The 17293-nt window shown below is 40.0% G+C and overlaps 1 protein-coding gene across 3 annotated transcripts in view; it reads right to left on the bottom strand.

Annotated features, from left to right (window-relative positions):
- The window catches only part of LOC117948617 (synaptic vesicle glycoprotein 2B-like), a 71324-nt gene that overhangs the window by 10892 nt on the left and 43139 nt on the right, over positions 1-17293 (bottom strand). For all 3 annotated transcript variants that reach the window (XR_004657501.1, XM_034878365.1, XM_034878366.1), the window contains 5 exons: positions 15416-15491; positions 14804-14892; positions 12989-13122; positions 12305-12505; positions 239-398 (listed from right to left, as the gene is read on the bottom strand). Coding sequence is in view for 2 of the 3 variants with exons in the window: in XM_034878365.1 (XP_034734256.1) it covers positions 239-398; positions 12305-12505; positions 12989-13122; positions 14804-14892; positions 15416-15491 (660 nt within the window). In the remaining variant the exon portion in view is untranslated. The remainder of the gene's footprint in view (positions 1-238; positions 399-12304; positions 12506-12988; positions 13123-14803; positions 14893-15415; positions 15492-17293) is intronic.

The raw sequence follows: 17293 nt of genomic DNA, 5'->3' as shown, positions 1-17293 counted from the left end.
GTTAGTTGCAACCCTAGACAGGGACATTACCACTGTATTGAAAGTGTCTATATCACCAGTATTTTGAGTTTGAACATCTTTAAACATGGCAATTTTTATCAGGCTGACCAAGTTTGTACCATATATTTGAACACTAAAACTGAATTTTCAAGTATAATTGTTTCGCCGCATCTTCATCTGACATCAACATTATCAAAATCAGGAACATGATCACAGTTTTAACAATAAAGTGTGGTACCTTTTAGAAGTAGGGTACAGCTCCACGGTCACAACCTCGATGCCATTCCATGCAGCAACACTGACGCCACAGAACAGACACTGCATGGCAATGATGGCTGATTGGCTGAAGCTCAGAAACAGGAGGAACGTGCAGCCTGCTGAGATGAGCATCGAGCCACCTGAGGAGATCACATTGAATGCATGACTTCAGTGGTTTCAAGCTTTTATTTTTATTTTAAGTGGGTAGCATGGGGAGGGGGGGCATTTTATCAGAATACAGCATTGACAATCTGCATTGCTACTGCTTGCTTAGAAATATAGGATTTACTGGATAGAACAAATTCTAAAAGTCTACACATACACATGTGCTGGCATGCAAGAGTTTAAGTAGCTACAAACACAATGACTGAACAAAGTGGCAACTTGTGTGCCTGGAAAGTGTAGCCAATTCTGAATAGCCTTAAACCTGCATTCTATCTAATTTCCAGCAGTGGCCGACTCCTCTGTCTGAAGTCTGCAGGAAAATTACTTTACTTCTGCCTTGAACTTGAACTATCATTTGTGAGATTTGGCATAACTTGATGTTTTAACCCTTATGTTGTCTTCGGGTCAAATTGTCCCATTTTCCTATATCAATGTTCTTTTTAATGAACCAAAACAATATGATTAATTCCACACAACGCTCTTTGGGAAGTACAAATCTTTACTTTCATTAACTTTGGGGTGTCTTATTAAATTTTAAAAAATTTGAAAAAATAAATTTGAAGTGGTTTTGAAATAGTATTGAGTAAAAGTTGACATATTCCAGTCTGTGATTATCCATCAACATAAACAGTACATTCCTTTAATTTTAGTCTAAATAATTCCTAATTTCTGCTTTTCTAATTTAAACATTATGTATAATTTTCTATGAATGAGGTTTATGGACCATAAATTCCCCAAATTACTGTGAAACTAAAGTTAATAAGTTAGTATTATGTAGTGTTGGAAACATCAATAAAAGTGACAAACAATGAAAGAAGGGACACAAATTTAAGAAAAAGTCAAAAACATTGATAAAAAGCATCAACAAAAGTTTTGATTTTCAATTTTGTGCAATGTGCAGACCTAATGCCATATAACTTGAATGGAACAAGTCACTCTGTACAAAGCAAAATGAAAACAATTATTAACAAATATTTCTTTGACGACAGGGTCTATAATGCATTATAAACCTAGTTGTACCTGGTTGACCACAAGCTATAGATAATACAATGTAAACTTATAATACATTATAATCCTTGAATTAAAATCAGTGAGGGACACACATATATAAGGTATAAGGAAACTTGACCTTATAACTCATTTTTAAATAATTTATAATGTGTCATGATTATTTTTATACAAAGCATTGTGAATATTTATTAGTACTTTTAACAATAATCATACAGTGCTATAAGCAGTTTTTATTACTTGGCTTGGTTAAATTCTAAGGCATTTTGCCGTCTGAATTATTTTCTTGATTACAGATCTTTAATAAGCATAACACACCGTTGCCATGGACACAGTTCTGATCACTCTGGAGGACCGCAATCCGCTGGAAGAAGTCGGGATAATTTATCAGCTTTGGCAAAAAGTGGGGAATTGTTGATCAACTTCTGTCCTCCAATTCATGCTATGACAACAGATCTGGTGAGCACCTATTGCTACAACTTCATATGTGGCCTATGATTGCTAAGCAACAACAACACTGGTAATTAGTTAGCTTATACTGCAACATGTTTAGCTAACGTTACAGGTGTGTCAACTGCAGCAGCTGTGCAAAAAGGGAACAAGATAAATGAGGACATAAACGTCAAGATAAATACACATTAATCTCAGACAGGTTATGTTGTTCCAGGGTTTGAAAAAAAGAAAATGAAAACACAGGATGTTTGTCTGTCAGGATGCAATAAAGAAGTTCCATTTACCTTACTTCTTCTATCTTACTTTACCGTCAACAGAAGTGTTTAGTTTATGTGAGTTAGAGCAGCCAATAGTCAGCTAATGTTGTCATATTAATCAACAGCCAGTTTTACTTGGTACTGATGTAGTCTTTACAGAATACTGATGTCGGATGATGATTTGTTAGCATCAAAATGGCGCCATAGGAGCTCCGCCAATAGAGCAGAGGCTTACCGCCTTGGTTAAAAACACTTGTTTCCCCTTCAAACCTCAGTGACGTCATACATGCGTCCACTCCAGTGTGTCACGTTCAAGTAACTCCCTACATTTCCCCCCTTTGAAACAGAACATAGGCTAAAATAGAAGCATGCACATAAGTCACCTTAAGAAACTCTCAAACTTTGCCTTAATGTTAATTCAAACATGAACATACAACAAACAGGAAACTAGGACTTCGGGGTAGCCTGCCATCAATAGTTGCTGATTCAGTGGAAGAATAAAGTACAACTCAAAAGTCATCTAGTCCCTGTTACTTGTTTACTCTCTCTCGAGGGGACATTTTAACTCAGACAGAACAAACTAAAAAAGTGCATCCTGACAGACAAACGTCCTTTGTTTTCTTTTTCTTTTTTTCAAACCCTGGAACAACATAACCTGTCTGAGATTATCACCATTCAGTCACTAAGTGACCCTGAACACCTGAGGGGAACCTCGGTGGTACGGATCTGCTGGCCTCTGTTGTAGCAATGGGTGTCGTTTGGCAGCACATCAGGGCCATGTATGGGTCTGGCTGCTTATGAAGTCATTTAGCAGTCTGGGCTGATCTTTGGATGTAGAGGGAACAGTATTCCACTACTATCAGATAGTTCTTCCCGTCCAGCTCACACAGGTCTGCAGCAATTCTCTGCCAGGGTTCCTCTGGCAGGGGAGTGGTGATGAGCGGCTCCGGCTTCTGTTTTAGTCCATGCTTGATACAGAATTTGCAACCCAACACAGTCTTTTTTATGTTGCTGCTGATGCCTGGCCACCAGACAGACATCTTGGCCCTTTTGCGGTACTTAGTCAATCCTTGGTGGTCTTCATGAATTTGCTTAAGTACGCTGGGTCTCAGCGCTAATGCTATTCTGTCCTGGTAGAAAACAAGTCCCTCAGCCTCGGACAGGTGATGTCTGGCAGCATCGAATGCAGGGGAAGACAGAAACCCAACCATTCTGTGTGGCCAGCCATTTCTTATGCAGGTGGTGACTGTCTGGAGGTCTGTGTCATTCTGCATGGATTCTCTTATCTCTCTGAGCCTGTCTGGTGAAATTGCTTTGTTAGTCACCGCTGCTTTAATGTATGCCTAGACATGTTGGTTTCTTTCTGACGCTGTATTGCAGCTCAAGCAACTCCTGGATAGAGTGTCAGCCACATTAAACTTTTTTCCGTGCAACAGTCCAGTAGTCACATTAAACCTCATTAGGTGCATCAAAAGTCTCTGGCACTGCACTGGTGCTTTATCCAGATCACTTGCATAATGATCAGTGGTACTAGCGGTTTGTGATCAGTTTGAAGACAGAAATTGTCCCTACCTTGTATGTAACGTGCAACCACTCACACAGCCGTCAAGCACTCCCTAATTTTAGTTGGACTGGGCATCTCCATGATGGCTCTCACTTTCCTCGTATCATGTTTTATGTCATAAGCACTGATCAGGTGTCTAAAGTAGCATATCTCGGGCCTATTAAAGTGTCATTTTGCTCTGTTGAGTTTCAACCCGGACCGCCTGATGGTCTGTAAGACTGCATTCAGCTGTCGGTTGTGTTCTTCCTCACTTGACCCGTACACCAGGATAACATCCATCACAACAACAGCTCCATTGTGACTCTTGAGAAGGTCTGACATCAATCTCTGGAAAATGTCAGGTCTGATGAAATCCCAAATGGCAAGCGTTTGAAACAGAACCTCCCCATGGGAGTAATGAAAGTGGTCATCTTCCGGCTACTGGGGTCGAGGGAAATCGTCCGGAAGCCACTTGATGCATCCAATGTGGAAAACACTAAAGCACCAGCTAACAATGGAGTAATGTTCTCCAGCGTAGGCAACATGTATCTTTCCCTCTTGACAGCTATATTCAGGCGTTTCAGGTCGACACGCATTCTGACCTCGTCCTTGTTCTTTTTCTCTGCCGGTACAATGGGCGAACACCAGTCAGTAGGTTCAGTTACATGCTCTATGATGTCCAAAGCTAGCATGCATTTCAGTTCAGCTTCAACTTTGGGAAGGAGGGGAAATGGAACCCGGCAGGGTGTAGCAGTAATGTAGGGCTCAGCATTGGGCTTTAGCTCAATCCTAACTGGATCACACTTCAGTAGCCCCATCTCCCCAAATATGTCAATGTACACCTCTGTGTTAACTGCATTCACTCTGTTCACAAGGCCCATTCTCTTAGCAGCACCACACCCCAGTAGGTTATGAGCAAACGGCCCCTTTATAACTGTCACCCAGTAGGCATACTTCCGTCCTTTGTACAGGCAGGAGGCAAGGGATGTCCCAATACATCTTACCTCCCCACCTGGACTGGTGGCATCTTGGGTTCTGATCAGCTGGGGTGTTTGTGGAAGTCTATTGTATGTACTCTCAGTCACTACAGTGACTAGCCCGTGTCTATCTTGAACTCAATCGGACTGCCATTTACCGGTAGTGTCACTTGCCAGTCTTTGTCTGAGTCAGGTTGAGGTTCACAGCTCCCAGGAAAACATCTCATTGCTGTCTGTCTCTCCTGGTGCGCAAGCGTCTTGTTTTGACTCACCCCGTTTTGAGCTGTTCCGCACGCCATCCGGTGTTGTGTGCCTTCTGGGTTTTCCACTTACTGGTTTCCAACCATGTCCAGATGGCAAGCTACCCACATTGACATATTCACTACATATTCATAAACATTTTACTGGCCTTTGCATGGCCTAATGGCCCCATTATAAACTGTACCGAACTGAACTGATGAACTTAATGTTTACGACGGGAGTTACGTATTTGAAACCCCTGCAATACAATGTTTTGTTTAAGAAATTTTAATAATAGTTTGTGCCCAGCCTTTTGAATTGTTTGTAGGCTATATTATGGACCCGTTTATCAGCAAATCAGTTTTTAAATTGGTGTACAATGAAAGGTGAACGTTGTTTAACACATTTGTCTTGCGAGAACAACCTACACTTCACAAAGACAGAACCTTCTCCTTCAAGTAACTTTCAGAAAAAAATGTAATCACAATTAAGTGAGATTAAGTTTTTCTTTATCGTCAATGAGGTGGGCAAAACTGCACAAAAATTGATTTTGCAATAAATTACACATGGACCTATTTCTTTAAAGATAAGCTCCATGACACATAAGGCAACGAAAAGCCCAATAACTGGGCATTTAGACTTAAAAAATCAATCACATTCAACAACAAATGTAGTGTATGTATTTAAACAGATTTGTCTTATGAGGAGAGCTTGTTCTAAATTGGTCTTAACAGCTGGTTGCTTGTGGCAATTATGCCTTGACAGCTGCAATTATGTAAGGACTACCTTGCATAATTGCAGTTGGTATTTGGACACACTTCTGAAACTAAATAATAGATTATGGACAGTACAGGACAGCAACTTTAAAAGGAGCCAGAAACTACAAAGCTGTTTACCGCTAGTGGGAGACAAAGGTTGTTAAACTTAAAGCTGAAGAAAGCTTGAACTTCAAGCTGAAGAATGTAAACTCCACTGGTTTTACCAAGGAATAACAATATGTTCTGAAGCAGAGAGTTAAGAGTAGGCGGTAAGGAAAAAAACACTGTAGGCCTATTTCATTATGTCAACGTTCAAATGTTATTTCCATTGTTAATGTAATACACCCCCTAGATGGGGAAATCTATTACTTTGTTGGAGGAAACAAGATGAGCAGCATCATTATTCCAAAGTTGATTTCAGCCCAAAAGAGGCAAATAGGCTATTTGTTAATGCCAGTCCTCATGGGGCAAACTGTGGGGTGGACGCACTTTCCATGCAATCCTGCAGAGGTTTTGGTGGCCTGGCATTAAAACGGACATTACCAAATAGGTAAGTGTTATTGGTCCAGATGTTTGTGGATGTTATGAATTATGCAACATGTCCTATGGGACTGCTGACTTCATTTCTGTGTTAGATTGCCCAGTGTGAAGATTGTCAAATGAAGAGGGTCTTTACCATTAAAGACAAAACCCAGTATAACCCCATAGAGGTAAATGCTTGCATCCCCTTTAATAGGCCTAAGCAATTTTCTATTAAATAAAATTTTATTACTGATCTGCTCTTGCATTTCAGGTTTCCGAACCCTTTGAATTTGGGCGGGTGTGGACCTTGTGAAAAAGCTGGTAACACCCCGGGACACACCTACATGTGTGTGATGATCAATTATATGCCAAAATGGGTTTAAGTGTACCCCATCCAGGCCAAAAAGGCTGAGCTGGTGGCCAAGTGCATCATGGATTTCTTTTACTGCCATGGTGCACCCAAACGGATCCTCACAGATGGGAAAGAGTTTTTGAATAAAGTAAGCTGTGAACATAGTGCATGACTGTATTTGGCCAACGCAACATTTTCCTGAAGACACTGTACTTGTTCTCATTCAATGCTGTTTTCCCTGTACCATCCACAAACCAATGGCTTGGTGGAGTAGGTGAATGGAACCATTCAGGGGTGAATATGGAGTTATTTAATTTGATATCATGTCATATAATGTGTGTGCATTTTTATAGCTGTTTGTATTTCAGGGCCTGAGGAAATGGTCAAGGACCATCCAAACAATTGGGACTTGTACATCAAACTAACTGGTTTTGGTCTACGCACAAAAAAGCAATGCACAACAAAGTACTCCTTTTATTTGCTTTACGGGAGTGAGGCCCGCTATTATCCTGTGATACCGGACAAATGGCATGTAGGAGCTTTGTTTTTCTAGCACTTGGAATAGCTTTGGCAACTGCAGTAAACAGTTTGTTTTTCTCCTACTTTTGCAGATAAGCCACAACAAAGTGGAGGCAGTAGCAGCTGAAGAGAAACCATGTCCTCATATTTCTGCTACTCAAAGGGAGGTGTATCCCAAGGTGAGGGAAAACATGAAGGCTGCCCAAGTGACAGTGACAGTGAGGAAGAGGAAATGGACTCTGGGCATGGATGACCATTTTGAGTTTGGGGACAAAATCCTTTGCAAGAAGATCAAAGAGGCGGAATGGAGGGAACATGGAGAGGGAGCTCCTGGGACTGTACACATCACAAATAAATTGGGTAATTGGTAATTGGGCAAGTGGGTCTTCATACCTCAGCTTGACCCCATCGCCCGCATCCGCCAGTCCTCAGTCCCTCTCATCTGTCAGTCCTCAGCCTGACCCCATTCCCATGCCCCCCCCCCCCCCCCCCCCCCCCCCCCCCCCCCCCCCCCCCCCCCCCCCCCCCCCCCCCCCCCCCCCCCCCCCCCCCCCCCCCCCCCCCCCCCCCCCCCCCACCCAAACTGCCATTCCTCTCAGCCCTCAGTTTCTCCCCAGAGGAATGTAAGTATTAGTTGTATTCAAATTTGCATTAACTCTCCATGCCAAATGCATAAACCCTTCTAAATCTCATGATGGATGAGATCTGGTCTGGGAAACGGGCAAAGTGGGGCCTTATAAGGTATTTTCCAGGGATCTGAAAAATCTGGCTCCAGGAAAAGAGGTTGAAAGTTCTTGAATGCTTACGTATTGCTGATGCCAAAATATAATTCCACACGTGGTATTCAATGTGATGAATGGTTTTATCCATTGCACTTCAGAGAAAGTGAGGGCAACTGGAGAAGCGAGTGTTTTATGTGGACACATTCTAGATGACTGCTTTATGGCAAGGTCTATACAGGGGACCAAACAAGGTCATTATTGTAAACATTTGTTAGAATTAATGGGTGATTGCAGGGCAGAGGTTCTCATGTGTGTATGCTCATCTTTTCAGCTCAACCTATGATGTCCTCTTGGACCTGTCTGTGACCAACACAACTGGACACTTGTGGTGAGTGTACTTATACACTGCCATTGCTTTAAGAGAGCTATGTGTAGGAGTCTGGAACTTTCAAAAACTCTGTAGCTTTTTATCATTTATCCTAAGGAAACATGGGCCCTTTACCTGGATCCATTGGGGAAAACTCCTGATAGCATTAAAACATACCAGGAGGTTAATAGTAATGTCATTGCCATTTTTGGTTCCAAATGGCAACCATGCTTTTCTATTCCACAGATCTTTCATGAGGCAGAGACAATTGCAGTTTTTAAGATGGGCCTGTAGCACAGTTGACCATCCCGTGCAGCCAGATGCTACATCATGTGGGCATTTGTCTGCAATGTATGAGTGAATCTGACTTTAGCTGATACAGGTAATGGATGGATTATGTTTGTACTCTGCCATATGTAGTTTGCACAGCTTCCCTTGAGAGGTGCCACAGATCAGGCGGCAATCACACATTTGAGGAGGGAGATTGCCTGCACAGTGGAGACAGAATCAGGTGTGTGTCCTCTTTGAGGTGTGTGTGTGTGTCCTCCTCTTTGAGATGTAGCCTATGCGAAAATAATGTTTAACATAATCTGTTAAAAAAACCTCTGCAGACTTTGTGGGAATGAATGGCAAAGTCCTGGGAGAGAGGTTGTGGAGTAACATGACTGGGTAAGAATGAGCTGTTCCTTTATGTATTGAAATGCATTGGCCCATTACTAATCAATGGTCATGCTTCCCTTTAGATTAAGCGTTCAGCATGTTTTGGTTCCTCTGGGGTTGTGCTAGGCGACACCCAATATACCTACATTTTTATTGTGCCACATGCAGTTTGTAAATCTTTTCTTTGCATTTGTATGCTTTTCTTTGCCCTTTTTTGAAAGGTGTTTTTCTGCCCATGAATGGGACTTCCTCATGTTAGCCCTTATGTCGGCCATACATCTTTTCTTTTTTTTTGCCCTTTTGTGTCTTGTATGACTTTATTTGTTTTTTTTGCAGATAAAAACAAAATTCATGAATTTCTAAAATGTCTTGAGTGCTGTCTCCTCATTAAGACATGTCTTTTAAAATGCATAACTACATTTGTTATTGACTGTGATTGATTTTTAAAAGTCTTTGCCCAGTTATCAGGCTTTTCATTGCCTTATGTGTCAAGGGCTTATCAAATTAGGTCCATATGTTATGCTTTTCACAGGAATTTGTTCATGGGGCACGTTATCCGTAGGCCATTTGTTTAATTGCATAATCTACTTTTGTTCAGTTTTGCCTACCTCATCCACAAAGAAATTGGAACCTCACCTAATTGTGATTGCATTTTTGTCCGAAAGGTACTCAAAGGAAAAGGTTCTGTGTGAAGTATAGGGTGCACTCATTAGACAAATGTGTTTAACAATGTTCACCTTTCATTGTACACAAATGTAAAAATTTATTTGTTGATATCCGGGTGCATAGGTGACATACTATAGCCTACAAACAATTGAAAAGGCTGGGCACAAACTATTAAAATGTCTTAATTAGAACTTTTTATTGTAGGGGCTTAAAATGTGTATCTTCCGTCGTAAACATAGTCGTAGGCTATTGGAAACGTAGATGTAGGCATTTGAGCCATATCAATAGAAATATTGCTGCTTTTCATAAATCCAAGTTATTGTAGCGCTTTGAGAGCCTCAAGATGATTTATAGGACTGAGTAACCACTTGTTTCACAACCAGAAACCATTGTTTAACAATCTCTGTGCTGGTACAATTTATGACAAATCCTTGCACTCAGACAGCGCAGAGGTGTAGCAGAAGCTTAGCGTGCACAAAATTGAGTGTTTAAGCCTAAATCAAGGTAACAAGTTGTTTTGAAAGATTCCGATTTTTCTACTGAGAGAAAACAAGTGTCATGGTGATTAATGTGATAGTTTAGTGGACTCACAGACTGTTAATTTTTTTGAAGACGTTTCAAATCCAGTGCGACACGGATCATCCTAATTACTTTTAAAACTTTTTTTCCCCAACTGTACAATGTTATAGTAGTGTCATGCTCAGATATTCAGTTCAGTACAGTTTATATTGAGGTGTGACATGCAAAGGCCAGTAAAATGTTCATGAATATGTAGCGAATCGGATGACGTGGGTAGTTAGATTTATACACAACATCTGGACAGGCTCGTAAAACCATTGGGTGAAAAATTCAGAAGGCGCACCACCCCGGCATTGCTCCCCTTTCCGCCTGTATACGGCTGTGCATCTTCCTGCATTCACTGCAGAATCAGCATGCATGTCAACGCTTTGCTCACACTGCTGCGCTAGCTGGATAGCTTTCTCCAAAGTAAGATTGGCCTTGAGTTGTAGTTTCAGAGATACCTCGTTATCTTGGATGACAATCCTGTCACTGATGCGCTCGTCCTTGCTTATTTCAAACTCACAATGCTAGGCCAACTTGTATAAGCTCCTCACAAAAGCTTCGTCGGTCTCCCCGGGCTTTTGCAAGCAGGCAAAGTAAGTATGCTGTATTTTATATAGCGCTTTTCTAGTCTTAACAACTTCTCAAAGCGCTTTTACATCATACAGGAACTTTAGTGGCAATCTGTCCACAAGTAATGCCACTGGGTGAAATCTGAAGCACTTTCCAACTCTTGCTGGTGCAAATAATGAGGTCCGCCGTCGTCGCAAGTTTAATCCTTTATTGCACACATTTTTAGATAAAAGCACATACAAAAAGACCAACTTGATTGATTAAAAGCCAAGAACGACAAGATCTAAAAACATTACTCTCCCACAGCTGAGGTTGAAAAACTGTGTGGTTTCCCAGATCCAGATTCCCCATCCACCTCACCTGTGAGTCAATTTATAATCTCTAATTAGAACCCACAAACAGGTGCGCAGGTGACGTAACAAACAATTACCTACACAGACCAACCGCACACACCCACACCACACTCATACGAAACGTAAATAGCCAAATTGGCCATTACATGAACCATTCACCATTCACACAAATTCATACACTGTGGCTGCCGTACAAGGTGACACCTGCTCATCGGATAAACACTCACACATTCACACTCCGATGGTGCAGCATCGGGGGAAACCCGGGGTTCAGTGTCTTGCCCTAGAACACTTCAACATGGATTGAACCACCAACCTTCCAATTGGCAGGCAACCGCTCTTCCAGAGAGCCAAAGTCGTGAATGATATAACATTACGGTCTGGTAGTCAAACTCCGGGATATATTCATCTCCGCCATACATGAATGACTCAGAAATCGAGTTCCTTCGAGTTTCGAAGCCACTCGAAACGCGACCTGTCAAAACGGCATCTCCAGACCGGCCATTCTGCCGGCTGGAAAAAGTCAATTTTGCCCATCTCCGGTCAGCGTTCAGTCCGCCACTTCTGAGACCATGTTAATCACCAGCCAGTCTTTTATTTAATTGGCTTCACTGCACATTTCCATCTAGCATTATATATTTGTTCCCCGGTCTCACCTCAATGACGTCATAAATGCATCCACTCCAGTGTGTTACATTCAAGTACCTCACTACAAATGTGTAAATTCCTGCAGTGATTAACCCTAGTATTGTCTTTAATTCCGGGACCCTCTCGTATCCTTTGAGCTAAACTGACCTGTGACTTATATGGGGTTTTAAAACGATTCTGAAATAAAATGTTACCTTATAATCTAATAACAAATATTGTCTTTCAAACAATTGAGATAACATTTGTTTAGGGAATGCGATCCGTATCTACTAGAACATAATTAAAAATGTAAGTGTGATTCATTTTTTTGTCATAAGGTTATAATTCATGTTAAAAATCCACCATGTGGTCATTCTTATCTTGGAAAAACACAAATTGTCATATCCAGAATAATTTTCTGAATTGAGTCAGGAAAACATGTTTATCAGAGAAAACATGGAAAGGCCGTTGATTTTCAGGTAGAGAAACGTAACTTGTACCATTTTTCTTCTTGTAAAAATTTGAAATGGGTCAATTTGACCCAAAGGGTTAAAACAGCAGCTGTGTAATTTGCCCAGCTAGCTAGCGCACAGCACGGAAGGGGATAAAATGCATGCCCAGGCTCACTCTACATCCTCCCTTACATAATGCATTTTAAAATGCATCATAGAAAATGTTATCACAATAAAAATCCTTAATGTTAAGTAACTTCCAAAAAATCACCTATGATCTTGACCCTGCCAATCTTCTCCATGAAGAGGGCTGAGATGATGTTGCCTGGCAGCACAGCCAGACTGCCCAGGAAGCTGACCAGGTAAATTAGAACGTCGTTCTCCTCAACAGTATCCAGGTGGCAGCCATATTTATTGTGCTCAAAGGTGGTGTTCTCCATCTTACAGTCAATGAATTTCTCCTCCCACAGGTCTGCAGAGAACAGGAAGACCATGAAACATAACATGGAACTTATGAAAGAGGGTCAAGTCTTAAGCCTTGGACCTGATTCAATGGGACCTGATTCAGTAAAACATCTGCCAAGGTGTTTTAATAAGTCATATAGTTATAAAAGATGTGGTGCTTTTCATTTAGTATTATGGTCAATTGTATTGTAAGTTGCATGTCTTTTGGGATTTATTGTCTTAATTGTTGTTTGGTTTTGTGTAAGGCCAATTTAGGAACAGGTAATCCAAACAACCTTAGTCTGTAAATAGTCAATAAAATAATCAATTTGGATACTTCATTTAGTGCACTGTTTACATTATGGCCTGTGATTATGATGAAAAATGAGAGCGCCAATTGACAAAAAAATGGGGGCCACCATGGCTAATAACTCCTAACCTGTATTCAAACGTATCTTCTGTACCGTCCAGAGCTGTAATTTGTCCTAGCCCCTGCTCCAGCTGAACCTACCTGTATTATAGAAGACAGTGGAACGGATGGTGCAGTTCTCAAACACAGTGTCTGTGGACCTGATGTCTTCAAAGCGACAGTCTTCAAACAGTGAACTTTCAAACTTCACCGACTTCATCTCTATACTGATGAACCTACGGGCATGGTATGGGACACAAACACAATCCAACAGACAAAAAAAACATGGACTCACACTTCTATTGCTGTAGCAGTACAGAATTAGAAAAGGACAGAATGGGCTCTTAATCCTTCATCTGGGTCTATATTTCCTGAACTTTAACACATCTCTTAAAGATTTGGCTCATCATGAACTAATCTATACAGCCATTTTTTTCTCAATGTTGAACAGTTATATTGACGTTGCATATTTGTTTATGTATTTATTGTTTTTCTTTCATATTAATGTTCAATATAAATTCCTTGTTGCTTACATGGCAAAACATCCCTTTCTGATTCCAAACTCCAAGATGGCCACCACTGACATTAATGCGATGGAAATAAGCATTGATATGAACAGTTGTGTAGGAGTCAAAATGCTCAAATCTTCATGACATATGATATATTTACTGACAGCTTTGTTATAGTATTTATGTTAAAATAATAGTTAAAGCCCATTGTCTTTTTCAATTCTGCAAAAAGCATAGAAGTTAATTAATATACAGTAGAGTCACATACTGTATATCTGCACTGAAAATGTTTTCTTGCAGAGATGAAGTATCCTTGCTACACTCCCTTATTTTGGTATAGAAACCAATAGCAAAACCAAGATCCTACATTTCCTCCTAGCGTACTATTTTAAAATTCAACTGGGCACAAAAGTGCATGTAACTGTAGAGGGGGTGCAATCTGTGTGCAACAGCTGTACTCAGATTGAATGAAATGTGGAGGAATAAATGTATGCAAAGATCATTTAAAGAATAGAAACAATAAAAACGACAAGGATTAGGTGTAGGTGCTATTAACTTAGGCAAAAACAAACCCCTCTCAAGCTAAAAAGGTTTTAACTTGAGGAAAAACATACATAAATTCATGAACATTATGAATACACATTGACAGGGGTGAATATTATGTGCCTGGGGGCAAAATACAATTGGGGTTCCTGCCTAATTTTAAGATCTGTCTGTCAGAGTTAGCAGAAATATACATGCATTCACACTCCTCACACACCTGCAAAATGCCAGTGCTGTCAGTAGAACGCCGTTGAATAGTGGGCAAATTATTTAAGAAAAGAGAAAACATTCACGCAAATATAATATAATGAAAGACTTCACATTTAGTCAGAATGGTTCCTCAGGTACACCTTAACACATTATGTGTTAAGCCTAGGAGCTAAAAAAACAAAACTTAGCATACAAAAAGCAAATAAAAGACACAGTATGTGTATTACTGCACGCATCTTAGAAGGAACACATGGAAGAAGGAACTGCTAAATGTGAAGAAAAAAAACAATGGGTAAAATCTGGAGATGTTTTTTCCTTTTTCCTTCCTGATACCGATTCTGATTGCTGAACTTGCGTATCCACTATCCACCGATACAGAGTACCGATCCGATACCAGTGGGTTAAGAAAAAAAACTTACCCTCCGACAGTCAAACCACAACTTAAAAGGTGCAGTATCGCAAACAAGTTTGTAAAGAGTCAAAAAATGTCCTAACAAGAAAAGTAAGAGAGAGGTTCATGGTGCATACCACTCAGCGACTAGAAATTGTATGCTTTTATTTGCTATGTAATATTAAAGGACAGTATATGAAAGTTAAAATCCTTTGTAAATCTCTTGTTTGCTTTGTGTTCAGAATAAGATAAAGTGAGACTTACTTGTCATGGATGTATTCCCCTTCTTTATGAATCTGGTTCTCCAAGGAAAAGTTAAAATGGAAGTTCTCCACTCGTTCTTTATGGAACACCTAAACAAAGGTCAAACAACATTAATCTATTTTCTGTGCAGGTATTTTATGGTATAATATCCAATGTTTTCCCCAAGTAACAATGTATAATCTAATACCAAAACTAATCCCGCTCAATCTTCACTTATGACCCAGGGTTATGGATGTGTCTCTGCAGAGACCCTGCTGTCTCACTGTATTTTCTCTTTTGTTTTAATTTTGCTGGGTTTGGAAGATTTCTGCTTGCGGGTGTGGACTTTCAGTCAATACTTTGTCTTTCAGAATCTAATCACTGCAAAACAATGAATGAATAAAGACTGATGTTCCTCTGACTAGTGCTTCATGAAGCACTCCCTTTCTTTATTCCTTCTATAGCTATCTCTCTGTCTCTCTCTGGCTACTGAGCCGGGGAGGTTGGGCCAACTTTGACAAACAGTAAAGCCATACTCACTACAGTACATATTGTACCTTTAATCCCAAATCATGTCAATTCAAACCAAGAATGTGCACTAGATTTTGATGCATGAATTGTTGTTAACCTTACCTTCACCTTGGCCTCGTACTCCTCATACTGAAGGTGTTTGATCATATCAGGGAACCAAACAGACAGACCATAGTAACTGTGACAAAATGTAGATCAAGAGAGGACTGCATTAATAAAAGGGGCTTAAAACACCAGAATGGAACTGCAACCCAAATAGAAACAGAGACTGTACCCTCTTTATCACAACGGGGATTACACTTTTTTTCCTCTGCTTTATAAAATGTTTTTGAGTATATATTTTTTTAAAGTTATTTTACCTTAAAGTGATGGACACGTTTGCATGTACCTTGAAAAAAGTTAATCAAAGGTTATGGGTTTGAGTCCAACCAAACTTAGATATTGCAACTAATGGAAAAAACAGCAGTGGACATTTAAACTATAAGCTTACAAATTTAATTAATGGTTTTGGCAATGTGAAGATGAAACATTCTAGTCAAGAAATTATTACTTTAAATTCCACTGAAGTTAAATGTTTAGAGCTTAAATACAACTGAACATTTAAACTATAAGATTCTAGGTTGAATAAATCCCCTCAAGCTTTGTTTTCTTTTTTACTGTTTTTTCTGGCTCGAAGAGGCTCTGTGGACATTGGACAGCGCATTGGATTTCTAGTTAATTTCAAAAGAAATGATATAAAGGTTGTGGGTTTGAGTCCCACCAGAGTCGACCTTTAGATGTGGTAATTAAGCTTTGTGGAAGCTTTGAACTTTGTCCACTCTGGTTCACAGGACTGCATGAAAAGCTCTGTCGGAGGTGTGAGTAGAAAATCTGTCAGAAAACAGCCTCCTTCATGCTAAAATAATGAATATTAAAACAAGTTAAACTCATAAGTAACACTTTTAGAGCTGATACAAGATAGCAATAACATTAAAACTGTAAGATTACAGGTTGAATGAATCCCCTCAAGCTTTGTGTTTTTTTTGTGACTACATTTTCTGGCCAAAGAGACTCTGTGGCGCAACGGACAGCAGATTGGACTTCTAGCTAAGCTCTAAAAAAGTGATTCAAAGGTTGTGGGTTTAAGTCCCACCAGAGTAGACCTTTAGATGCAATTAATGACAAAAGAGAGCAGTATAATATGTAGGAATCCTGTTGAATTTATGACGTCAGAGTCATGAGAACTCAGAGTCCAACCAGAGTTTCAAACGTAGCAGTGTGATTTAATGGAAGGGTTTGAATGTTTAAAGCTACATTGTGTAAGAATTTCTCCCACCTAGCATTGAGATCATATCTCGCAATCAACTCTCTCTCGCCACGCAGTTCAAAGTATGTATTGTAACTACTGTAGCCGTCACGCTTCAAAAAGTGTACAAAAGGCCGTCTATCAGCATGCCAGAGAGTGGCTCGGATGCGCGTGTCACAGCTACTTTAAATGACTGTGGTACATAACCTGTTAATAAAGATATATTGATCATATCTAGTAATGAAGTGTTAACCACAGATAACGCTTCTTTGAGTAGCCTTGTTGGGTTGGCGTCCACTAGACAGGTAGATGGCTTAGGTGAAAAGACCTTCAGCGTTAATTGTTGATGGTCTATAGCAGGGGTGTCAAACTCATTTTCACCGAGGGCCACATCAGCATAATGGCTGTCCTCAAAGGGCCAGATGTAACTTATAAATGTAACTAAATGTAATCGAATGTAATGTAAAATAAATGTAACTACTCCTTAATGTTAAATAACTTATTATTTATTATAACTTATTCAAGTGACAATTACAGTTGCATAGTAAACATGTTTGCTTGTTGCTCTAACATAAATCCTTTTAAATTTTGTCAGCTTATGAAAACCCACATAACTGCATTAATGAAGGATCAAACTGTCCAAGTGAACAAGAAAAATAACATAAAACTAAGCTGCAAAGAACATGTAGGACACA

The sequence above is a fragment of the Etheostoma cragini genome, chromosome 8 (assembly GCF_013103735.1).
Source record: "Etheostoma cragini isolate CJK2018 chromosome 8, CSU_Ecrag_1.0, whole genome shotgun sequence".
Taxonomy (NCBI): Eukaryota; Metazoa; Chordata; class Actinopteri; order Perciformes; family Percidae; genus Etheostoma; species Etheostoma cragini.
Note: the sequence above shows the minus strand (reverse complement) of the source record. Positions and strands in the feature narration are given on the sequence as shown.